Raw genomic sequence first — 26,145 nt, forward strand, 5'->3', positions numbered from 1 at the left:
TTGTCTTTCAGTTTTCAGCTCGCCTTTTTCTGCGTACATTTTCTGCACACCAAGTGTGTTTCTGAAGGAAAACACGTGGGTTTTTTTCACAGTATTTGCCATGGGCGCTGTCTTACCTAGATACACAACTGACTCCATGGCTGGTATTCCCATTGAGCAGTATCTATAAGATTGTCTGTATTAGCCTATGTGTGATGGGCTTAAAACAGACCTGAACTCAGAACTTCCTGTCTGCTCTAAAAGATAAACAGCATAATAACCTTTAAAGAAGAACATTTCTTTATCACAGCTGATACGGATCCTGAAATAAATTTGCAGTGTTTCCAGGTGTGTGTGCGCGATCGTGCGAGCGGAAACCCGCAATCACGATGCTCCTGGCGTCAGGGGGGATGGGGTGTCTGGTCGTGGGGGGTAATTGGTGGCAAGGGAATGGAGTCCCCTGAACCAATCCGTGCATGTCCACCGAGAGTGATCACTGTTATAGCACCGTGTGCTATAACACAAACAGTGATCATTCTCCAATCGTGCAGCGCTGCCTCCAGCTCGCTTGTTTCCGCCACCGATAATCCTATATAATAAAACCCTAATGTCCCTGCGTCCGTCCCTGTGTCGGTGTTTTTTTTTGCACTGCACATGTGCAGGGACAGACGCAGAGACACTGCGGAGAGCCGGAGGAGGACGGGGCCAGAAGGGGCGGGCGTGCGCGATTGCGCGCGGCGTTATTAGTGACAGACCTAGCCTTTTTTTTTAAAGCGGGCTAAGTCACTGGTTAGATTCATAAATGGGAACTTTGTCCCCTCAGGCTCCCGTGATTGCAGGCAACAATGAGTCGCCTGCATCACTTCCGTGGTAACACTAACGCATTACTTCTTATTTAGCGTACTTATTGTATGCTTATACAAAGTAATGCACAATGACATCTTGTGGTCAAATAGTAAAATTACACCTACATACAATTGGGAATACATTTTTTTATTATGCATGTTAAAGAGACACTGAAGCGAAAAAAAAATTATGATATTATGATTTGTATGTGTAGTACAGCTAAGAAATAAAACATTAACATCAGATACATCAGTCTCATTGTTTCCAGTACAGGAAGAGTTAAGAAACTCCAGTTGTTATCTGTATGCAAACAAGCCATTAAGTTCTACGACTTTCAAAGTCGTGGAGAGGGCTGTTATCTGACTTTTATTATCTCAACTGTTATTGAACTATTTACTTTTTCTCTGCCAGAGGAGAGGTCATTAGTTCACAGACTGCTCTGAAAGAATCATTTTGAATGCTGAGTGTTGTGTAATTTGCACATATTATAGAATGATGCAATGTTAGAAAAAACACTATATACCTGAAAATAAAAATATGAGAATATTTTCTTTGCTGCTAATCTTCTAGTAATTATTCATAGTACACAACCAATTCACTATATCATATTTTTTTTTCGCTTCAGTGTCTCTTTAAGAAGGTATATTATTATTAAATTATGTGCTTGTGATTAGTGATGGATGTAAAACTGAAAACAAATGCACCTTTATTTCCAAATAAAACACTGTCACCATACATTGTACTAGGGATATAATTTAAACATTGCAATAACCGGGATAAATTGGCAAATAAAATGTGAGGTTTTCATCCACAGTTTCATGATTTATTTTAAAGCTACAGTGGCTTAAAGCTGAGAAATGATTTTTTTTTATTTTTTTCTTATTATTCCCATTAAAATGCAGTTAGAATAAAATAATCATTAGCATAATGTACCACCCAAAGTCAGTCTAATTGGTGGCGAAAAAAAATATATAGATCATTTCGCTGTGATAAGTAGTGATAAAGTTATTGGGGAATGAAAGTGATGAGCGCTGAAATGTGAAAATTCCTCTCGTCCATAAGGTGAAAACAACCTGTGGGCTGAAGTGGTTAAGTAATCTTATTCAATGCCCACTCCAATGAAATTTAGAGAAGATCTCTTAACCCCCCCCCCCCCCCCCCCCCCCCCCACGACCGTGTAACGCCAATGGGCGTGACCGCGGCAGCAGCCCCAGGACTGCCTAACACCATTTGGCGTCAAGTCCTGGGGGAGGGATTTGCAGGAGATCGCGCGCCGATAGTAAAAAAAATAAAATATATATAGGAAAATGTATTTATAAAATATTTATACTAAAAAAAATAAACATTGGGGAGCGTTAAGACCCCACCAACAGAGAGCTCTGTTGGTGGGGAGAAAAGGGGGGGGGGGGGAAATCACTGATGTGCCCAGTTGTGCGGCCCTGCAGTGAGCCCGTAAAGCTGCAGTGGCCTTTTTTGTAAAAAATGGTCTGGTCACTAGGGGGGTTTAAGCCCAGGGTGCTCAGGTTAAAGAAAAAAAAATGGAACAACTGTGAACTTGTGAAATACTGCACTTCGCACGTGGTCCATCCGAGTCTCTGCTTCTCCCCACCGGATGCTCCATCTTCTTCACTTCCTGTCCCCGGGCTCTTGTGTGATGTAATACAGGGGACAGACAGGAAGGGAGCTGTGATCATTAGAGGACCCTAGTGTCTATCCACCTGCATTTCATCATACACCTGTCCGGGACATAGTAGCGAACAAGACGCTGGAGACAAGTAGAAGCTGTGGACCGGTACAGTACGGCGGACAGGTGAGAGTAACTTAGTTGGGTGCCAAATCTAATGCCACTAGCGACCTGCTACTCATCCGCCACCAATCGACCAATTCTGGCCAGAAATTGCTAGATTGATCAGGCCAAATGCAGCACAGATTTTTCAGATTCGATCAGATCGTTCAAATCTGCCATATATCGACGGGAGAAATCAGTGAGCGTATGGCCCGCTTTAGTTAAGTTCTAGATAACCGGGACTCTGCCGTATATAAGCAATTTATTATCCTCACCTGTTAGTCTTCATTACTGGATTAAAAAATGTTCCAGATTTCTGTGGTGTATTGAAGTTGGGAAGAACCTGCACATCAGTGTTGGACTCGTGTAAAATTTCTTGAGTTCTAACTACAAAAAAATTAAAAAAGGTTAAAAAAAACATAAATACTGATAAAGAGTTACATGCTTGGAGGACATTTCCAGGTAGACTGACAGGCTTGAGAAGTCTTGTATTCACTCAATGGTCTAATGGCCCATACTCACGGGCGGCAAAAGTGGCCTGTCGCCAGCACACGTGAGCGTGTGGGCGACAGGCCAGCGACAGCTCCTCGCCAGGTCCCTCCGCGTACACACGCGGAAGAGGGACCAGCGGCACGACGGAAGCTGTCGCCGACGTTTCTCCTCCCCACGCCGGAAGCTATGCGTAGCTCAATGGAGGTTGCTGTCGCTAGTCCGCGTACTCACGCGGACTAGCGACAGCTGCGGCGGAGTTGCGGCGGCGACTGTCGCCAGGCGATTGAACATTTCAATCGCCTGGCGACATCAGCGACGGGGTGCGCGCCCATTCTGGGCGACAGTTCGGTGTGCGTGCGGTCCATACTCAAGGGTGACCTGTCGCCGCAACACGCGGACATTTGTCCCTCGTGAGTATGGGCCATAAGCTATGGCTCCATAAAACCAAGCAAGTCAAACAAGCAAGTCATAAATCAATTGCAGCTTCCACCATTTGTTAGAAGAATCGCTTAAAATGCAAAATGAGTGCTGTGAAATTAGCCTCTAGAACAGGCATGGGCAAACTTGGCCCACAATGCATTGCAGGAGTCTGACAGCCACAGTCATGACTCATAAAGGCAACTGCATTGTGGGATTTGTAGTTCCGTAACAGCTGGAGAGCCGAGTTTGCCCATGCCTGCTCTAGAAGAAATCCCCAACATTCTACTATTGTGCAGAGCCAATTCGGTTAGTAAAATATAGATAAAATGTACAGATATTTTACCATCACTAAACCTAACCCTATTCTCACACAAGCCCTCCCCTCTATCAATGCCTAACCCTAAGCCAAACCCCCCACTGATGCCTAACCGTTACAGACCACCCCCTCCCCCAGCACCATTAGGCGAATGGCACATGTGATCATCTCTAGTAGTCGAGGTGTTTGGTAAATAAAATACAATGTTGGTGCCCTATTAGGTAGGTATTTAGAAACCACTGTTTAAGTCTTACTTCTAGCAGGATAAACAGACCCTTACCTTCCCCCCTCATCATGTAAGGTCATAATCTTCCACCTGTATTAATAGTCATGTTTTGATAGACATGCAAATCTTTATTGACCAATAAAAATAAGTTTTACCAATCAAAGCCACTAGCTGATAGTTAACCAGCTGCAAACTAACAGATGACCAGCTAGTGGCTTTTACTGGGTTTCCCTCTTCAGGTAACTGAAGATATGTATCTAATGCTCATCTGCATCACAACGGACAAAATCATCACATCCCAATGCAGACGGAATGATATTCCTATAGGGCAGGGCTTCCCAATAGGTCAATCGCGATCTAACGGTATATTGTGACCGTCTGCTGAGTAGATCGCGGCCACTTGTCCGCATCTTGTCAAATTGTGCTTCCCTGCAGCCGTGGCTACACAGCCACGGCTATAAAATTGTGCTGCTAGTATCAGGGAGGAAGGGGAGAGGCGTGGCTGAAGGGGAGGCACGGCTGGAGGGGAGAGCAGTAATTTAGGAGACAGCGTTTCAACTCCTCCCCTCCAGGCTGTGACAACTGGCGGCGGAAGCAGGAAGTGTATGGAGGCTGTCTCAAGCTCATGGGGAAGACGAAACAGGCATGGTCAGGGGCATGTCATAGAATAGTAGATTTACTGCGCGCAGCTCAGAGTGCGTGCACTGTGCAGCCAGCCAGGGGAAGCTTCTCTTGCCACAGGAAGCCACACCGACAATCAGCTGTGCTCTCCTGACTAGCACTGGCCCATCACTAGTGACAAGTGCACAGCAATATGGGCAAATAGCTTCAGAAGGATTCTGAGGCTATTTGCTATGTTTGAAGGGACTATGTAACTACCCGTGCTGGGAAATGGAGCCCCCCTCCCTATCCCAGCACAGGCGGTCACACAGTCCCTTCAAACATAGCAAATAGCCTCAGAATCCTTCCTAAGTGATTTGCCCATATTGCTGTGCACTTGTCACTAGTGATCGGCCAATGCTTGTTCATGGGGATCCATGACATAGTGTGGGAGAGAGGGATTTTGCAGCTATTTGCTAGGCTTGGAGGGTGAGAAGAATTCTGTGAAAGGGTGACTGCCTATGTACGCTGAGATGAGGGGGGGGGGGGGGGGTTCGTTACACTGTGCGGAGGAGAAATGTTGGTGGATTTTGCGTACTCAGCGATTTTTAAAGTAGCTCGCGAGACGAAAAAGTGTGGGCACCCCTGCTATAGGGCTATCACACTGATTGCGGTGCAGCGGGTCCTGTTAGGGTAACACAGCATGCAATGCATTTACAGTGGCAGTGAGGCATACTTTTACTGTGGTGTAAGCCTCACCGTATGGTCGCCCCGCTATGGAACCTCACCGGCGGACAGGTGAGAAAGCATCCTGTGTGAGTGTGCAGCAGATACAGACAGTGCCTATAACAGAAAGCCCCATCAGGGTGTGCAGCAGATACCCTCCATAGCTAGGAGACCACCTACCAGTGGCTGGCTTCACTTCGGTTTCCCCTTTATCAACATGACGTTTAATGTGTCTTATCATTTCTATTCTTCTCCGGGGGACGGTTGCAGAGCAGATAATACAATGGTAATGAGCGTTAGTCTTGGGTGGCAACTGTAAGAAAGCACCAACAACCACAGTCATTAGCAAGTCACGTCATATTAGAGCCCAAGTAAGCCCAAACCTGAATGAGGCAACATTGAATAAGCAACTAGACTGATGAGCAAATATGCACACAGTGTAAAGAAGAAAAGTGGTGGACAAAACACATTTCTTGGCTATGGGTTAAGGAGATGCAGATAATTCTGAGTTGATGCAAGATTATGCATGCAAATGTAGGCGGCTTCAAACTAAATTCCATCTTGGCAAGAACATAATTTTGTATCAATTCAGAATTATTGCCATCGCATTGACCACCCCAAATATACTTGCCAAGCTTAAAGGCAGTTCATTTCCTCCCCCTTCTGGATGCACAGTGGCTGGGTCAATCATGAGTGACCATGTGACACCAAAAAGTTGAGAGAACATTAGATGCCAAACCTTCTGCACTCAAAACACAGAAAGCTGTACCTCTATTAGCAATAAAAACAACCTAGGTATTTGGTTGCAAAAATTGTGGATCTTCGCTTCCAATATGGATTGCATGCAACATATTGTACTAGATCAATTCACCAGTCTTGAGGTTCCCTCTGTAGAAATGGTCCCTACTCTACCTACATCAGTCAGCAAGCAAGCAAGCAAACATTACATGCTTGTGTCACTATGATTCAAAATGAGACAATATCAGGTTCTACCTTTCAAAGGAATCTCATTCCTCCAGGGGAGCGACAAACTGCACCACTCACACTACTAAATGGATTGCGCTGGCATAGGGACAAGAGCTGTAACCTGCAGACAGACCACCATGGCTGCCAATACATTCACAAAAAGCAAAGGTAGCCATGATCATGATGTTGGTACTTGGATTCTAAGCAGAAGCAGGTTCTGCCTCTATGGGGAAACCTCAATGCAAGAAAAACGGCCTAACACAAAAAAGCTGCATGCAATCAATTTTGGTAGCTCCATTTTTGCAAACCAGTACCATTTTGATGCCTAGCTGATTTTATTGCGAGTAGAGTACACAGGTCAGCACACAGGTTGCTTTGAGATTTTGCCTTGCTCAGCTAAAAGTTTGGTTTAATTGGCCTTTGAGTATTCAGTGTATAGTTCTGTCTTCAGGTATACCATTTCTGGGAAAATACACTTGACACCATAAGAAAGAGTAAATAGAGCTATGATTCCAGATGGATTTGGAAGTGGAAGAAAACTGACACAAACATGGTGCTAATGCACAGTAAAGGGATCCCACCACCTCCCACCATCGAGATCCCAATATTAGCCAAGAACTAATTGTACCAACCAAACATTAATTTGCATACAAACATTAACGAATATATAATAGTTATTTCTACCACAATGCTGAACATAGGGGTCATGTCAATGCCAGAAGGGCATAGCTAAGGGAGGCAGGCCCGTGCCGCGAGGGCCGAGCTAAGGGAGGCAGGCCCGTGCCGCGAGGGCCGAGCTAAGGGAGGCAGGCCCGTGCCGCGAGGGCCGAGCTAAGGGAGGCAGGCCCGTGCCGCGAGGGCCGAGCTAAGGGAGGCAGGCCCGTGCCGCGAGGGCCGAGCTAAGGGAGGCAGGCCCGTGCCGCGAGGGCCGAGCTAAGGGAGGCAGGCCCGTGCCGTGAGGGCCGAGCAGGCCCGTGCCGCGAGGGCCGAGCAGGCCCGCGCCGCAAGGACAAAGCTGAGGGAAGCCGTGCCACGACGACAAAGGGAGTCATGCCATGAAAGCAGATGGACCGTGCCACGAGGGGAGAGCTGAGGGAGGCCGTACCACAAGTGGAGAGCTGAGGAAGGCCGTGTCACGAGGGCAGAGAGCCGAAAGAAAAAAACTCTTAGGCACTTTTACACTTAGAGACACTGAAACGAAAAAAAAAATATGATCTTATGATTTGTATGTGTTGTACAGCTAAGAAATAAAACATTAAGATCAGATACGTCAGTCTAATTGTTTCCAGTACAGGAAGAGTTAAGAAACTCCAGTTGTTATCTCTATGCAAAAAAGCAATTAAGCTCTGCGCCTTTCAAAGTCGTGGAGAGGGCTGTTATCTGACTTTTATTATCTCAAGTGTTATTGAACCATTTACTTTTTCTCTGCTAGAGGAGAGGTCATTAGTTCACAGACTGCTCTGAAAGAATCATTTTGAATGCTGAGTGTTGTGTAATCTGGACATATTATAGAATGATGCAATGTTAGAAAAAACGCTATATACCTGAAAATAAAAATATGAGAATATTTTCTTTGCTGTTAAACTTCTAGTAATTATTCATAGTACACAACCAATTCATTATATCATATTTTTTTTTTTCGCTTCAGTGTCTCTTTAAGGTGGTCCGTGGCATTGTTAAAACTGCCACATCCCACCACGGAAGTAGTGATAGCTCCCTAGGAACTTTAACATTAAACGCAGTGGGTCATGGTGTGGTGGGTCCCGGCGTGGTAACACACTCCATGCACTGCATTACCGGCCAATTTATGCAGCAATCACGGAAGCGAGGCATACATTCAATGGAAAGTATGCCCCATTGATTTGGTCACACCAGGTGCGTTGCGATTGTTAAAGATTGCACCGCACCAAGTGTAAAATCAGCCTTATTGCACACTTTGGAGATAAATACCTCATTTTCATTTTGGGCCGAGTTTTGCAGGCAAGGTAAACAGCAAATGCACATTCTGTAACCTGAAACGACATATTTATAAAAGTGGAGAAAAAAAAATAATCAGAAGACATTTCAAAAGACACTAAGTCATATCTAAAAAATAACAAACAAACAAAAACATTAACTAGATTTTCCAACCCAAGGGTCAAATACACTGACATAGATAGGTCTATCAGTGGACCATTACTCTGAGATTAGTAATGGCCTCGATATTGCATTGATCTCCTGGCTTCAGCAAAACATAGGCATGAGTTGGCACTGTGTGTCAGAAGACATGATCTGCATGACTATTATACTTAACTGCCTCAAACTAGTAGAAGTGGAAGATAAAAATAACAAGCCAGGCATAACTAGCATTTTTTATATATAGCCTCTGCATCCCATTCCCTAGAGGTTTCCATGCAGGCTGAAAGGTTCTCCATATAAGGGTACAGGAAGTACAGACTGGCTGTATCACTATCACACATCTGCCCACTTCTGCACTCATTCACCCCGCTCTCAGTGTCTATGTGCCCTTCCCAAGCAGAACACATATCCTGATATTAAAATTGTGTAATGGTTATTCTAGAAGAAAATGGCCTCGACTCCATGATGACGTATGGAGGAGGGGGATCTGAACACCTGATATAATATAGGGGGTTGTGGTCACCTGATGGAATCTAGAAAGGATGGGTGTAAGGTCAGAAGCTAGTGTCCTAAAGAAAGAAAATGGTGTCTCAACACAAAATGGCACCTGAGAGGTTTAAATGACCTCCTCAGTGGGTTAGATTTATTAGTACTCAATCATATACTGGGGGAAGGGGTGTGTGTGCATAGCTCCCAACTGTCCCTCTTTTGGAGGGACAGTCCCTCTTTGGGAGCCCTGTCCCTCTTTCCTCCTAATCTGTCCCTCTTTCAGGACTTTGTCCCTCTTTCTATGTAAATATTTATATTTCTCTAGTAAAAAAAAAATGTGTTTGACTCTAAACTTTATTCCCATCCTTTAAATTGATATATTGCTAATTGGAAAATCTTAATATGAAGGAAAATGAACCAGGAAAGAAAGTTCCTGTGTGGTTTGAATTATAAAAACATTTTTCTTATGAAACATTTATAGTATGTGTGACTAGGGGTGTGACTAAAGGTGTGACAGGGGCTTGATCAGGGGTGTGGCATGGGCGTGGCTTAAGTCTCCCTCTTTCTCATCACAAAAAAGTTGGGAGGTATGTGTGTGTGTGTGTGTAATAAGTACCCGATGACATATGGGGGGGGGGGTTAATGAGCACCACGAGACACATGAAGGGGGGAAATGTGAGCACCTGATGAAATATAGGGGGTAGGAATGATAGTACCTCATGTAATGTAAAGGGTGGGGGAATGTAAGCACCTGATGAAATATGAGTGGGTTGGGGAATGTGAGCACCTGATTAAATATATTGGGGGAGAAGGGGTGTTATGAGCACCTGAAGGCATATGGGGGAATGTTAGCACCTGATCAAATGGGGGGGGGGGGGGGGTAGAGCACCTGATGAAACGTGATTAACATAAAATGCTTTAGTACACTAATAAGTACCGATTATTTTGTTTCTGCTTTACACTCCTCTAAACTTAGGGGTGTCTTATGGTGCAAGAAATACGGTAAACATTCTTTTCCTGAACACGTACTAAGTCCACCCTGCCCTGTGCCTAACCAGTGAATACACTTTATATTTACTTGATTGAACAATAAAAACTTTATCAAATCTACATTGCTCGGACACATAAATAAAACAAAAATAAACACACAATGGAATCCTTATCCCAAGATTTTTGCAATATACAGGTAGTCCCCAGTTAACGAACAAGATAGGGACTCTGAATCTGTTCTTCGTCAGAACATAGTGCCATCTCTGTCCCCTGTAGCTACAGTGCCCCCCCCCCCCCTCTGTGTCTCCTCTGCCCCCTGTACCTGCTTATACAAGTTTAAAAGCCATTTTTTCTTTGCATTTTTTGTAAATCGATTTTCGCAAAAACTACAAGTCCAGTTTGAATAAAAATATTTTGACTTGTTCCCACAGAATCAAAGAATCCATTCCGTTCGTATCGGCGGGTCATTCGCAAGTCGGGGACTACCTGTACTACTACTATGATTTCTTAGTAAAAAAACATTATCAACAGCTACAATCCAATCTTCAGTAGTTAATTACATTTGCTAGTAGAGTTTAAACTGACACACCTTCAAATTCTACCGACACCTTCCAGTGCAAGTTCTGCAGGTGCCTTAGTAACTTATTGCTATGACAGGACCGGAACCTGTCTTCTGGACATAGCGGACAAGGCTTCTTCTCACCTATATAAAAAATAAATAAATACATTAAAAAGAACAAAACACACACAACATGGCACATGTGGTTAAAATAAGAAAACAAAGCAAAAAAAATGTAAACATATTTATTGTGAAGGAGCCGTAACAACATATGGTAGAACGGAGTAAATAATTCAGGATACCCACTTTTATGTCAAATGCCCTGGTTTCAGAAACACCTCCTACAGCTATGGTATAGATTGCAGTACTGTTTATTGTTGTGTAGCCCTGCCCTCCCAGAGATCTTTTCTCCTGGCTTTAGAACTCAGTACATTTACATTCTGCAAAGATCACCTGCCAGTACTAAATATGTTGCCATGTGATAAATTTCACAATGTCAATCACTGAGAGGAAAGACAAGCAATCCAGGACCACAGGCTTACACCCACCTAGTGACCAGGCTATTTTTTTTATTTTTTAGAATTCAGGCCACTGCAGCTTTAACAGCTTGCTGCAGGGCCATACAAATCCGCACACAAATTATTTTCTTCCCCTTTTCTTGCCACCAACTGAGACGTCTGTTGGTGGCATCTGATTGCTGCTGAATCTTTTATTATTATTATTATTATTATTATTATTATTATTATTATAAATGCTGCTTTAAAAAAAAAAAAAAAAAAAAAAGTCTGTTTTTTCCCCTAACCATCCCACCCCACGAGAGCCAATCACTGTGATCGGCTCTCAGACAGGCAATCATTTTTTTAAGCCAATAGAGGGGACAACTGTACCTGTACAGCATTGCAGGAGATCGCATACAAAGAATAACGCATCGCATACATACAAATATCGGCTGTTTTCTGGAGCAGCTAGTGAGGTCTGTTGTAAGTCAGCTCTGCCAAAATCAAACCAATAAAAGTTGATTCGAGCGATACCTTTAAAAGCGGATCCGAGATGAAAAACTATAACAAGTATCTTGTCTATATAGCTTATCTAAAGTTTAGTTTACACAGCAAATCTAGCTGTAAACAGCTTCAACAGTATATGATTATTTCTACCTGTGATACAATGACAGCGGCCATGTTCTGTTTGTACACATTACATACAGGCAGGGCCGTGCAGAGGATCCTCAAGAGGGGGGTGCTCAAATTTTAAAAAAGGGTACCAATTGTGAAATATGTAATTCTTTACCCCGAAAGCAGTATTAGGCAGTGCCCCCCTTCCCCCATTTCCTTGATAGCAGTGTCAGACAGTCCCCTCTCAACCCCCTTTACAGGTTGAGCTAAAAAAAAAATTGAATATCGTGGTAAAAGTCCATTTATTTCAATAATTGAACTTTAAAGGTGAAACTAATAGAATGTATGAAATAGAAGCCCTTTGCAGGCGTTTTTGGATTAATTAGCTGATTAGAGTTTGACGCTTTGAGGCTAGAATATGGAACATTTTCACAATATTCTAATGGTCTAAGATTTTGATTTTGGGGTAAGCCATAATATTCAAAATTATAACAAATAAAGGCTTGAAATACCTTGCTTTGCATATGAGTCTATTTCATTTATGAATTTGACCTTTCAAGTTGAATTAATGAAACAAATGGACTTTTGCACAATATTCTAATTTTTGAAGTTTCACCTGTATAGCAGTATTAGGCAGCTTATTTGCTCCACCACCCTAAATCAGCAGTGAGGTGCCCACTATTAGAGCAGCCACAGTGGAGCCTGATGAAGCCTGGACTCACCTATCATGACTGGGAACTCTTGATAAGCTCCCGCCTCCCAGGCTATATTTCAGGCAAAGAGGAAGTAGTTGCCAATATACAATGGGTGCCATGTATCAGTAGGTACAAAGTTGCAGTGGGTGCCAAGATGCTACGGCCCTGTTTGTGCTCAGTTGCAGTGGGCGCTGAGGTGTGTCAAGCTGCAGTGGGTACCAAGGTCTAGTTTGTGATAAGTTGTAGTGGATGCTAGGTAGTATTGGGTGTTATTTTGCAGTAGGTGCTGACTGAGCAGCAGATGGTGCTAAACAGTAGTGGGTTCCATGTGAGTGCTGAGTACAGGCCAAAGGTGGGTACTGGGTGCATGTAGGTGCCGTTGATAAGACATGAGTGGATAGTGAGTGCCATGTGGGTTCTGGATGTGCACCATGGGTCAGTACTGGATGTCATATAGGTTTGGACCATGGGTGGGTACTGGGTGTTATGTGGGTGCAGGCCATGGAAGGGTACTAGGTGCATAATGACTAGGTATTGGGTACCATGTGGTTACAAACCATGGTTGGGTACTTGGTATGGGCCATGACGGTTATTTGGTGCCATGTGGGTGCTGGCATAGGTGGATATTGGCTACTGGGTGGCATATGTGAGCTAGTTGCTAGGTATGGGAAATACTAAATCCCATGTGGGGACTGAGTGCTGGCTATGTGAAAAACTTGGTGCCCTGTGATTACTGGATGTGATGTAGGTGTGGGTGCTAGTTATGGAGGGGGATTGGTCATTATGTGGGTGTTGAGTGCAGGTACTTCGTGCCATGTGGGTTCTGGGTGCTAGATGCAATGGGGGTGCTAGGTGCAGGTACTGGGTGCCAAGCAAAGGCTGGGTACAGATGAAACTACCATGTGAGTGGTGGTTGCAAGTACTGCATGCTATATGGTGGCTGGGTATGAGTACTGGGTGCCACATGGGTGTGAATACTTGGGGTAAGGCCTGCTCTGGCTGCTGGTTATGGGTGGGCATTGGGTATTATGTGGGTGCTAAGTGCAGGTGTAAGTATTGGGTGCCATGTCGAGGCTGGGTGCAGGTACTGGATATCATGTGGGTGGAGGTTTAAGTACTGGGTGCCATGTGGAGGCTGGGTGCAGGTACTGGAAATCAAGTGGGTGCAGGTGTAAGTACTGGGTGCCATGTCAAGGCTAGGTGCAGATACTGGATATCGTGTGGGAAAGTACTGGGTGCCAAATGTGGGAGGAAATGGTGCAGGTTCTGGGTAGCATGTGAGTGTTTGGTATGGAGGGAGAATGGTGGCTCCTGGTTCAATGTAAGGTGGGTGCTGGGTATGGGGGTGTCATTGTGGGTGCAGGGGGAAGGAGAGGTCCCTGTGGGTGCTTGGAACGGGATAGGACACTGTGGGTGCTGCTGGGACGAGTAAAGGTGCTGCCGGGTGAGGAAGAGGTCAGTGTGGGTGCAGGGGAATGGAGAGATCAGTGTGCATGTCAGGAGAGGTCACTGAATGCTGGTGGTGGGAGAAGTCAGTGTGGGTTGCTGGTGGAGGAGGGAGAGGTCACAGTGCATGTCAGGGGAGGGAGGGGTCACTGTGGGTGCCGAGGAGGGAGGCCATCAGGGTCTTACCTGCTCCCACTCTTGGCTAGAGAAGGTCTCCTGTTGGGGCTGCCTCTCAACAAGTGTCTTGGTTGTGAGTTTTCGTATGTTCTACCTGTATGTTAACCCATTTATCTATTGTGCAGCGCTGCGTAATATGTTGGCGCTTTATAAATACAATAAATAATTATAATAATAATAATTGGTTGGAGGCATAGCTACCCTTGGGTAGCTACGCCTCCAACGCCCTGTGATTACTGGATGCGATGTAGGTGCTAGTTATGGAGGGGGATTGGTCATTATGTGGGTGACAGAGGCAGGCAGGACTTATTTTGCACGGCCAAATGGACCTTTTTTATTCAAATGAGAAAAGGGGGTGCGGCACCCAGAGCACCCCCCTCTGCACACAGGCAAGCTGATCTGCATCTCCAGCCCTCAGCCTGTGAAAACCTAATTCCCCCTCCTCCCCACTGCAATCTCTGGCTAGTAACATCTCCCCCTCCTGCCCAGACTGGGCTCCCATAAGCCCTTGCTACTGTCTGAAAATGTCAAAGCACTCTGAAAAGCTGTGGGTGAGGCTCGTTTAGTTTATAGGGAATTAGAGTATTAAAACAAAAAAGTATTTGGCTTGAGGAATGCCCTATAAACTATATGAAAGGAACACAATTATGCAATGAGTAAAAGTTTCTCGCATCCACTTTCATGACTAATTGTACATACGGTGCATCCAGAAAGTATTCACAGTGCATCACTTTTTCCGCATTTTGTTGTTACAGCCTTATTCCAAATAATGACAACATGAAAAAAAGGTTGCGGTTTTTGCAGATTTATTAAAAACAAAAAAATGGAGAAAGCATGTGTACGCAAGTATTCACAGCCTTTGCCATTAAAAACTTAAAATTGAGCTTAGGTGCATTCTGTTTTCCCTGATCATCCGAGATGTGTCTGCAGCTTAATTAGAGCCAGGTACCTATAAAGCAATACAATCCCTGGAGGGTTAAAGGACAACTGAAGTGAGAGAGAAACGGAAGCTGCCATATTTATTTTCTTTCAAACAATACCTGTTGCCCTACTGTACCCTACTGATCATGTCTGAATAACACCAGAGACAAGCATGCAGCTCATCTAGACAGTTTTGACAATGTCAGAATCACCTGATCTGCAGCATGCTTGTTCAGGGTCTATAGTGCAATGTAATCACCACATAGCATCCAGCTCAGTATCTCTGTACACAAATTTTTTGTCATTTGGTTTTCACTGCAGCTAACCTCCAATTATAAACTTCATCATATACTGTACTCATTTTATATTGCTCCATTTTACTTCAGAGTCACGATAATAGCAGATACATTGCAGCCATTGGAGTATGCAAGAATTCTTACCATCACTTTGGTCAACCAAAGCTTCCAGGTGAGATAAGGCTTTCTGAATAGAGATGTGTAGTTCTGAAAGACAGAAGTGAGATTCCTGAGGTGAAGGATGGTTTAGTTTCATATTAGTCATTTCAGATTTCTGACTTCCTAGGTGCAATTATAAAACATTGACAGTTCTGTATGCTGATAATATTATTTACCGCTAGACCAGTGTGCCTACTATTTCTGCAGAACGTAATGATGGTAAAGAAGCATTGTTTCCTTTCGAGAGCTGTGTAATCTTTCAGTTGACATTGAGCAAAATATTTTTAGTTTAACCACTTTACCCCCGCCCGTACGAATTTCTCAGTCCCTTTTTCCATCCTTTAACCCCCAGGGACGGAGAAATCCGTACTTTGCGCACTCCCGCCACTGCCCGCGCTACCGCTCTTAAACACGCTGCCCGCCCGTAAACACGCCGACCGCCGCCAAAAAAATCCATTCCCGTTCGTTGGTCTAAGCCCCGCAATGATCCGCTGCTCTCCGATGAGCAGCGCGATCATTGTGAAAAAAAAAAAAAAAAAATTACCCAGCCTCCTAGTACTTCCTCCAAGAGTCCGGAAGGACGCTTGGAGGTCGCATTAAACAAAAAGCTACTGTGGCCATCTTGTGGCCAAATAGTAAAACTACACCCTAAACATTTTTCACATACAAATAAATTACTTTTACACAAAAAATTAACTCATTACCTCCCACACTCCATTTTTTTTTTTTTAAATTAAAAAAAAATTAAAAAATGTACAATAAAAAAAAATACATAAATAAATAGTTACCTTAGGGACTGAACTTTTTAAATATTTATGTCAGGAGGGTACAACACTGTTACTTTATAAACTATGGGCTTGTAATTAGGGATGGACGCAAAACTGAAAAAAATACACCTTTATTTCCAAATAAAATATTGGCGCCAAACATTGTGATAGGGACATAATTTAAACGGTTTTATAACCGGGACAAAAGGGCAAATACATTTCATGTGTTTTAATTACAGTAGCATGCATTATTTAAAAACTATAATGGCCGAAAACTGAAAAATAATAAATTTTTTTCCCAAATTTTTCCTATTTTCCCATTAAAACACATTTAGAATAAAATAATTCTTGGCATAATGTCCCACCTAAAGAAAGCCTAATTGGTGGCGGAAAAAAAACAAGATATAGTTCATGTCATTGCGATAAGTAATGATAAAGTTATAGACGAATGAATGGAAGGAGCGCTGAAAGGTGAAAATTGCTCTGGTGGTCAGGGGGTAAAACCCCTCAGTGGTGAAGTGGTTAAAGTGAACCAGAGACGAAACACCCTCATGTATTTTAAAAATATATATATCAGTGGGAACATTACAGAAAACACCTACCCTGCTGTCTGTTTCATTCTTCACTGTTCAGCCTGCTTGTTACAGCCCTGATAAAATCCCCGACTGAGCATTCAGTCTGGCTTTGCTCAGGAATCATTATAGCTGAGTCTGTCTTCTCTGATGTCTTTCAAGCCCAAGCCTGCCCCCTTCTGGCTCTGCGTTCCTGTTCTGTATACTCACAGCATCACAGAGAGCTGTTATAATATGGGAGGAGCTGCTGGTGCCGAGGAAGGAGTTATGCTTGTGTCTGCTAATGTAAGGGTATATTGAAATTTTTTTTTTATTTTTTTTAAATCTATATTTGTCATAAGAGGTTTTTAGAAATGATGATTTCATTTTACACACAGCCCACTAAATAATGTGCTTTTCTGATAAACTGTGTTTTGCATGGAGTTTTAGTTAAAAAAAAAAAACCACAAAAACGGCACACCAGAGCAGCGAAAATATCAGGTATAGTATTTATTTTGTAAAATCTATTGGGGGATATGTTTATTTTGTGCCAAAGCGTTCATCTCTGGTTTCCTTGAAAGGACAACTGAAGTGAGAGGCATATGAATGTTGCCATATTTATTTCCTTTTAAACAATACCAGTTTCCTGGCAGCCCTGCTGGTCTATTTGGCTGCAGCAGTGTTTGAATAACACCAGAAACAAACATGCAGCTAATCTTATCAGATCTGACAATATTTTCAGAAACACGTGTTCTGCTGCATGCTTGTTCATGGTCTATGGCTGAAACTATTAGAGGCAGAGGATCAGGACTGCCAGGCAACTGGTATTATTTAAAAGGAAATAAATATCGCCCCATTGCCGACAGTTAGCTGCTCTCAGCCAACACTGCAGATTAATCCTCATCAAAATTGCTTTTGTTTTTCTGCAGACTCAAGCATGACCTGTCCTTAGGTATGAGATGCTAATAGCGTGAAGGGGGGGATGGGGGGGGGGGGGGGGGTTGGTGCTCCCCTGGCGTCAGTACCAGTAAAAATTTACCGGCCTTTTGTGCATCATAAATCTCCTGGCAGTTAACATAAATTACATATATTGTATAGCATCTAAGTATATAACGAGCTGCCTAGAATTCAACATTAAAACACCTATACAGTATTTATAGGTGTGGCTGACTTAAGCATCAACCTGTGTCTCTTTGGTCTGGTGGATCATTGCTGGCTGTTTGATCTTCACTCTTAGGGTCCACCTGCAGTCCACCAAGCTCCTCTTTTAATGAGTTCTCACCTGTAGAGGAAAAAAACTTTATTCAGTTTAAAGGGAATCTGAAGTGAAAATAAACATATGAAATGATGAATTGTACGTGTAGTACAGCTAAGAAATAGAACATTAGCAGCACAGATATGTGTCTCATATTGTTTCCAGAACAGGAAGAGTTAAGAAACTTCAGTTCATCTATGCAAAAGAGCTTCTCTGAGCACTCTGTCTAATTTAGTCAGAGAGCAATGCTGTTTTCTGAAGCACTTATTCCAATCTGTCTCTCAGTGTTTAAGGTTTTTCTGCCAGGAAGTTCAAAGAAGAATTAGCTCTGCTGTTTCCTCATTTAAAATACTGAGTGTGTATTAGATGCGTATTATGATGCGTATTTGATGCGTATATTAATGCGTAATTATCCGCGTATTGTACGCGTGGGATGGGTATTGGGAATCGGCTCTTACGCATATTGGGCTTTTTTTTTTAATTTTTTTTTTTTTTAGTAAAATTAGTGAGCAAATGTTGTAAGAATCAGTTATTAAGCATTGGTGAATATCCAGTGGAGTTCTACATCTAAGGTGTATAAATATAGAAATAAAAAGACCAACAGATGTTTGTGAATAAATATGTGTTTATATATTAAGATCATTATGTGATACAAAAGTTCATGTGTACAGGTCCTTCTTTCTTTTATTCATATAGCTGTTAAACAAAGTATGTTTTATGTATACAGTGTCTTGTTTTTATACATATAATATGTCTGTTTTGAAAAAATTCCAATAAAAAATTATTGAAACATAAAATACTGAGTGTAACTTGTAAACTGCAAATATCAGAGAATGTTATAGAAAAACAGCCATATAACTGAAAATAAAAATATGACTCTTCCTTGCCACTGGTTTTGTATTGATTATCTGTACTACTTGTTTCAAGCCCTACTTCATAGAGCCAAATTAATCCATGCCATGCACTGATGAGGATCAACCAATCCGAAACAGTCTGTATGCATGTTGGATTAATATGGCTCTGTACAAATTAACAAGCTGACACATTGCATTCCAGCGGACATGGAGGTGTGTTTAGCTTCTAGGGACAACAATGGTTAATTTGCATATATTTAGCAGTGATGCACTGGGAGACATCTCGGAGCTCACCCCAACCTGAATTATCAAATTCTTTCTGTTTTAAGAAAACAAAACTTTTGTTATCCGTACTACACATACATTATGTCATAAGTTTGTTTTGGGTTTTTTTTTTTCGCTTCAGTGTCACTGGATATCACAGTGATGAAATTTGACATCTGACCATTTATATGTGATGGGGAGGCAAACACTGATATCAAGCTCTAAAGTCTACAGAAAGCATGTTGCTGTGTAAAAATGCATATTAAAGAGACTCTGTAACAAATTTTTCAGCCTTAGTTCTTCTATCCTTTAAGTTCCTATGCCTGTTCTAATGTGATCTGGCTTACTGCAGCCTTTCCTAATTGCACTGTCTCCGTAATAAATATGATCTCCTTTCCTCTGTCGTGTCTGTCGGGCTAAGGCTTGAATGTGTGGAATGTGCAGGGCTGCTTGTAATTGGATAGAAGCGAAACACACCCTCTGCAGGCCCCCTGCACACTCTGTATGACTCACACACTGTTTATGTGAGCCTATCACAAGCTGGTTAGTTTGTTTGTAAACACTGCCTAAAACTGTTAATTACAAGCCAGGATTGCAGCAGAGAGTGGCAGAAACAGCACAGAGGGGCACAGGAGAAAATAAGGAATAGAATGGTATGCTTTTTAGTGTAAGAATATTAGAGTACAGATTCTCTTTAAAGTGGGATACAACTCTGTCATAACATTCAATAAAAGTGTGTTTTCCTACTTTTTATTCCCCATACAGTTATCATATTTGCTTTTGAGAACAAGTAATATCTGTTTACAAATCACAAGTTTCCAGATTACAGTTTATCTGCTCTGAAAGCTGCCATTGCATTTTATTACATAGCTGCTATATTTTTATATTATAAAGTATTCAGTGATCACTTCTCAGCTCTCTCTGCTTCTACTAGGTGTGCAGCTCAGTTTCAGCAATGCCAGGAATGTAAACTAATTGTATCTGAAAAAGGAATGTAAACAAAAGATGATGTTATCACCTCTTTAGATGCGGCTGGAAGCTTCCCACTTCTGTTTGAATGCTGTTCTGCTACATTTTTTGTGGTAGTAGATTTTATGTTAAGTAATCTTTTAGAGCAAAATACTGAAAATCATACCATTTTAAATGTTAAATATTAGCCAAAATGACCTGTTTGTCAAATCCCGTGGTGCTCTAATAACTCAGCAGCAGCTAGTCTGTCCATAAAGCCTTCATTGCTTTCTATATCCGACTCAGCCAAGACCATTTTGGGTGCTGCAGGTGCGATTTAAAAATAGCATCTTGATTCTTGTTTTCTTGGTGGCAGTGATTTCCTGTATAGATCAGTTGGTCAGCTGCACATGCTCATGGTGAGAAATGCTGTATCAACCAACATTTACCAACAAGGAGAAAAATTACAGAAGAACTACAGTGACGTAAAGTAGAATGTACATACAGGATCTTAAGAGACACTGAAGTGGAAAAAAATTATGATACTGATTTGTATGTGTAGTACAGCTAAGAAATAAAACATTAGGAGCAGAGACATAAGTCTAATATTGTTTCCAGTACAGGTAGAGTTAAGAAACTCCAGTTATCTATGCAAAGAGCCATTGAGATCCATGACTTTCAAAATCACAGAGACCTCTGCCTTCTGAAGCTTGTTAACTGTCAGTCAGTGCATTTTCTTATTCTCTCCAGAGGACAGGTCAATAGTGCACTGTCCTGCTCTGTAAAATAATTTAGAATGCTGAGTAGTGTGTAAACTGCAAATATTAGAGAATAATGCAAGGTTATAAAAAAAAAAAAAAAAAAAAACCACACAACTCAAAATAAAAATACCCTCCAGTCTGCTCATAATTTTGATCAATTTCTGCCAAGAAACTAATTAATGCAGCCTGTTTCGTCACAGATAACTGGCAGATTTTATCATAGTGATCGAACCTACCGGTGTAAAAAAAAAAAAAAAAAAAAAAAAAAAAAAAAAAAAAAAAAAAATCGATGCGTATATGACCAGCTTTGAGTGACCTTTACAAGACCTTCATACCTTCTTGGCTATCTTCAGAACAGCCCTGAACATCCAGTGGGTCTTCTCTGACGGTTTCATCTTCATCTTGAAAGGGAAAAGGGGGGGGTAAAACCATAAAGAACTCAGGACACAGCACTTGATTTCAATCAGAATTGCTCAACATCATTTTGGCATGAACTTTTATGAAAGCCTGTGCTAGACACAAGAGTGACTCCACTTCATCACAAAAATCATTCTATCACTGGATGCCATCAAATATTGTCTTGCAAGTTAACTCATAGTTAGCAGTTACTATAATTTTTTTTATTTTTAACAAGACTTACACACGGCAAGATTTAATCGGTTGTAATGACAGATTAACCACTTCAGCCCACGGGTTGTTTTCACGTTATGGACGAGAGGAATTTTCACATTTCAACGCTCCTCCCTTTCATTCCCCAATAACTTCATTACTACTTATCACATAGATTCACTTTAATCACTTCAGGACCACAAGTAGTATTAAAATGTCCAATCGGTCCTTGTTAATTGACATTTTAAACTGTCCAGTGTTCAAAACGCGCGTGCACGGGGACCCACGGGTGCACACACCCGCCAGGTTGCATCTTCTGTGCCTGCGCGAGCGTGGTCGCGCTGCTTGCGATTTCGCTCGCTCATGTCGCCTGCGCCTGTGCAATGTGCTCCACACCACGCGAGTGTGATCACGAGCGTCACGGCCAAGCGCTTGCAAAGGATACCGAACTGACGAGGTCGGCATCTGTATGGAGGCAGAACTGCGGCAAGGGACAGATAGGTTACCAGGGTCTGGAGGTTGCCCCAGGTAAAATAGATTTTTTTTCACCTCACACCAGTTCTTTAAGGCAGGGTAAACACTGCCAGTTTCCCCTGCGATTCCCGGGTCTCCGTCTGCTTTTGCGTTCGCACTTAACGTGTACGTTTTTCCAGGAACGTTTCCACATTTCTGACGGCATGTACATTATGCAAATGTGCACATCATGCGGAAAAAAGCAGAAAGTTGTGCAATTTAACAATGCGTGCAAAAACACAAACCGTGAACAAACAGTCGCGACACACGTTTCCCGCACAAGGCTATTGGACTTCAATAGCCTGTAGAACCGTGTGCGTTTTACCATCCATGGGAAAATGCACACAAGCGCGTCTAGCGTGTTCCCTACCTAAAGGGTAACTTAACTTCTGTGCGTTTTTAAATCGCACAGCTTTCTGCTTTTTTTCCACACGACACATGTTCGCATACAGTACACGCCGCCGCCAACGTAGAAATGTGGAAAAGTTTACGGAAAAACCTTTGCAGTAAACACAAACAAATAAGCCGGCAAAGACCCAGGAATCGCAGGGGAAAACAGCCCTGCAAGTGTGTTCCTTGCCTTACAGTACACGTGCACATTTTTGACGTCCATGGCAAAACGCGCACAATGCAGCTAGTGCGTGTCCTACCTAAAGAGAACCGTAACTTTTGCGCGTTTTTAAATTGCACAGCTTTCTGCTTTTTTTCTGTACGACGCACAAATTTGCATACAGTACATGACGCCGCAAACGAGGAAATGCATAAACGTTCACGGAAAACGTTTGCGTTAAACATTAACGCAAAAACCGGCAGAGACCCGGGAATCGCAGGGCAAACGGCCCTACAAGTGTGTTCCCTGCCTTAAAGGGAACCTTAACTGAGAAGGATATGGATTTTTCCTTTTAAAATAATACCAGTTGCCCGGCTCTCCTTCTGATCCTGTGTCTCCAATACTTTTAGCCACAGCCCCTGAACAAGCATGCAGATCAGATGCTCTGACTGAAGTCAGACTGGATTAGCTGCATGCTTGTTTCAGGTGTGTTATTCAGCCAATACTGCAGCTAATGAGATCAGCAGAACTGCCAGGCAACTGGTATTGCTTTAAAGGAAAAATCCACATCCCTCTCAGTTTAGGTTCCCTTTAAAGAGCATGTGCGGGAGTGTGCACTTGCTGAAGCAGGCGCGTGTGCACTGTAGAATTGTGCGTGTTTTGCAGTCCATTGCAAAATGCGCACAAATGCATCTTAACTAAACTAACAAAAAGAGTTTGAGCCCCCTGCAGCCTGTACCGGCAACGGCCTGGAACGATCCTCTGTCCCCCGCAGTGGCTTCGTTTCAATTCTGGCAACAGAGCCATCCGCCAGCAACTGCGCCTGCATGGCCCTGGCCACACGCATCCTTGATCATGCTCCCACCTCTGGGAGTGTCGTGCGCATGCGCAATAGGAGAAAGTATCGTACTGCACATGCGCAGAACGCTCCCGGGGGATGAGTTCTAGTTTTCAGAATGGTAACATTAATGACGTGTATCAAATGTTCTGTTACTCCAGGGCCTTTGATAAGAGAGAATGACTTTGGCCTCAATTCACTAAGCTTATCTCCTGTCTTTAATAACATTTCTAGAGTGATCACCATGGTGATAAGGCATGTCGTATTCAGGAAACATTTTACCTCAGGCAAACCTAAAGTTAACTCTTCTGTCTTTAAGTTAACTCTTCAATCCTTAAAATAATTCCAGAGTTAAAGACAGGCTGTTTATTAACTGCGTGTGCAAATAACTACAGAGGAGGTAAATTAACTACAGAGGAAGTAACTTAAGGAATGAAGAGATAAGATAACTCTCTCACTGTGTGGTGGTAAGTTTTCTCTTGCCTTATCTCCAGCATGATCTTAGTGAATTGAGGCCATTGTTACATTTGATGAAAAAAAAATGGCTTTTAGCGCTACTGGTAGTGAACAGTCTGCCATGTGCCCAAAAACCCACCTGCTTATGTAGATAGGTTATGATTTTAGCCGTGACAAGCGACAGATGAGGCCTATGTAAGTTAATTATTTTTTTTGTGCCAATGTGAAAAAAAAAAAAAAAAAAAAAAAAAAAAAGGTAAAAAGAAAAAAAATAATTAAATAAAAAAAAAAGCTATCTGATTATGTATATAGGGTATCAATTTAACCGTGACAAGCGAAAGAATAGAATTCTCATGAAAACTGAATGAGAAGAAATAAAATGTTTTTTATAACCTTTTACAAAAAAAAAAATTGAAAAGAGAATGCATAAATACTTTGTACAGTGCCACAGAATATGTTGGTGCTTTATAAATCATTATTATTAATAATGTTACTTTAGTGCTACTGTTTTTTAAATATGTATGCCATGAGGGTGTATTTATTTTTGTTAATAAGGGCTTGTAATCATTGGTAGTGTGCAATGAGAAAACGAATGAGAAAACAAAAACCACAACATAGAAAAAAATACACCTTTATTTCCAAATAATATATTGTCACTATACTTTGCACTAGGGACATAATTCAAACCTTGTGATAACCAGGACAAATAGGCAGATAAAATGTGTGGGTTTTTATGTATAGTAGTATTGTTTATTTTAAAACTATAGGGGATGGAATTGGAGAAATTGTGTATTTTTTCATTTTTTTTCTTGTTTTTCCCTTTAAAATGCATAGAAAGTACAGCAATTACTGAAAACAAATATCACCCCCAAAAAGCCTAATTTGTGGTGAAAAAAAACAAGATATAGATCATTTTGTTGTGAGAAGTATTGAAAAAGTTATTGGCAAATGAAAGGAAAGAGCGCTGACAGGTGAAAATTGCTCTGGTCCTTAAGGCTGCTTACACACAGGGACGTTACTCCTGTAACGCTCCCTCAACGCACAGCAATGTAACACAAGTGGGCTGTTCACACAGCCAACGTTGCGTTACATGTAACGCTGCACGTTGTCCGGAAAGTGCAGCATGCTACGGCGTTAGAGCGTCTATAGCCGCGTTAGACTGTTTGCACATGCTCAGTGGGGGGCAGAGAGAAGGCGGGGAGAGCCAGCTACAGTAGCCGCGCACATGGCTACTTAATATTCAATGCACTGGCGGCAGCTGATTGGCCGGCGGGACCACGAGATGCGGAGTGTCTCGCTCCGCATCACGTGGTCCCGCCGGCCAATCAGCGCCACTCTGGGAGACCTTATAGGGATAGAGCCACCTAACGCGGCTCACTCTACCGTCCTCTCCTGCACCACCATACGTTGCATTAGGTGCACGTTATGCGACTTTAACGTGGCACCTAACGCAACGTCTTGGTGTGCAAGGAGTCTTAGGGTAAAAACCCTTAGGGGTGAAGTGGTTAACCTCCTTGCCGGAAATTCTGAGCTAGGGTCGGGGCAGAAAACCACAACTAAGAACGGTAATCCCGACCTCTGCTCGGGGTAGCCGCCGGAGGCTGTGTGCAGAGCATAGCGAGCAGCTTTACATAGCTCCAGGAGGATACCCGACATCAACCGCCATTCTTCTTCCTCTCCTCCGAGGCTCTGCTTCCTCCTGGTGAGATCGCCGGCTGTCATGCCGACAGCTGGCAATTTCACTTTAGAGTTGCAGCGCTGGAGCCAGGGAGGTGAGTGATTGTTAAACTGCTGCAGGTCTCCATGGCAGCATGATTTTTTTCCAGGTTTTAGAGTCTGAAAGGGTGCAAAAAAAAAATTGCACCGCTTTTAGACCCTAAAATCCGGAAAGAATCAGAACGCCGAGGGGGTTAAAGTATGCTTACTTAATTACAGAATAATCTGAATAGAATGGAAAGGCACAACCTATTCTGCATTTTTACTGCGGTCACTGGCAGGTAACAGCTGATTTTACCAAACATCTTGTCAAATGTCAATTCACTAAGGCTGTTACAGCACGAAAAAGTGCAATTACCAACTAGCAAATTACAGACTTGTGAGGTAAATACATCAATAAAATGTCAATTCACAAAGATTAGAACATTCGGTAAAACAAGTGAGATATTCGGTATTTTAGCCTGGAGCTGCAGGTAACTCCCAATCAGCCATTGGGTAGAATGGACAAGCGAAGGAGGGAGCCAGTAGCAAGAGCCATCCTACTCCTCACTCTGTTGGTACTAATGCACTGCCGGGCAGGACATCAGAGAGATAAAAAAAAACATGAGATGCAGCAGGGCACATTGATAGAGGTTTCTCTGTATTGCTTTAGATGTGCACATCTATAGACTGATATAGAGAGAGGGCCCTCTAGTGGCCTGCATGCAGATCTCAAGGGATGCCTTTTATTGTAATGCTGGGAAT

General features: G+C 42.6%; 1 protein-coding gene across 2 annotated transcripts in view; it reads right to left on the bottom strand.

Annotated features, from left to right (window-relative positions):
* Positions 1-26,145, bottom strand: part of TRMT1L (tRNA methyltransferase 1 like) — a 53,346-nt gene that overhangs the window by 21,401 nt on the left and 5,800 nt on the right. For both annotated transcript variants that reach the window (XM_068262382.1, XM_068262383.1), the window contains exons 3-9: positions 21,055-21,120; positions 17,821-17,919; positions 15,305-15,367; positions 10,544-10,657; positions 8,308-8,369; positions 5,572-5,704; positions 2,887-2,998 (exon numbers count right to left, since the gene is read on the bottom strand). In XM_068262382.1, the coding sequence (XP_068118483.1) occupies positions 2,887-2,998; positions 5,572-5,704; positions 8,308-8,369; positions 10,544-10,657; positions 15,305-15,367; positions 17,821-17,919; positions 21,055-21,120 (649 nt within the window). The remainder of the gene's footprint in view (positions 1-2,886; positions 2,999-5,571; positions 5,705-8,307; positions 8,370-10,543; positions 10,658-15,304; positions 15,368-17,820; positions 17,920-21,054; positions 21,121-26,145) is intronic.

The sequence above is a fragment of the Hyperolius riggenbachi genome, chromosome 12 (genome assembly GCF_040937935.1).
Source record: "Hyperolius riggenbachi isolate aHypRig1 chromosome 12, aHypRig1.pri, whole genome shotgun sequence".
In the NCBI taxonomy this organism is placed as follows: Eukaryota; Metazoa; Chordata; class Amphibia; order Anura; family Hyperoliidae; genus Hyperolius; species Hyperolius riggenbachi.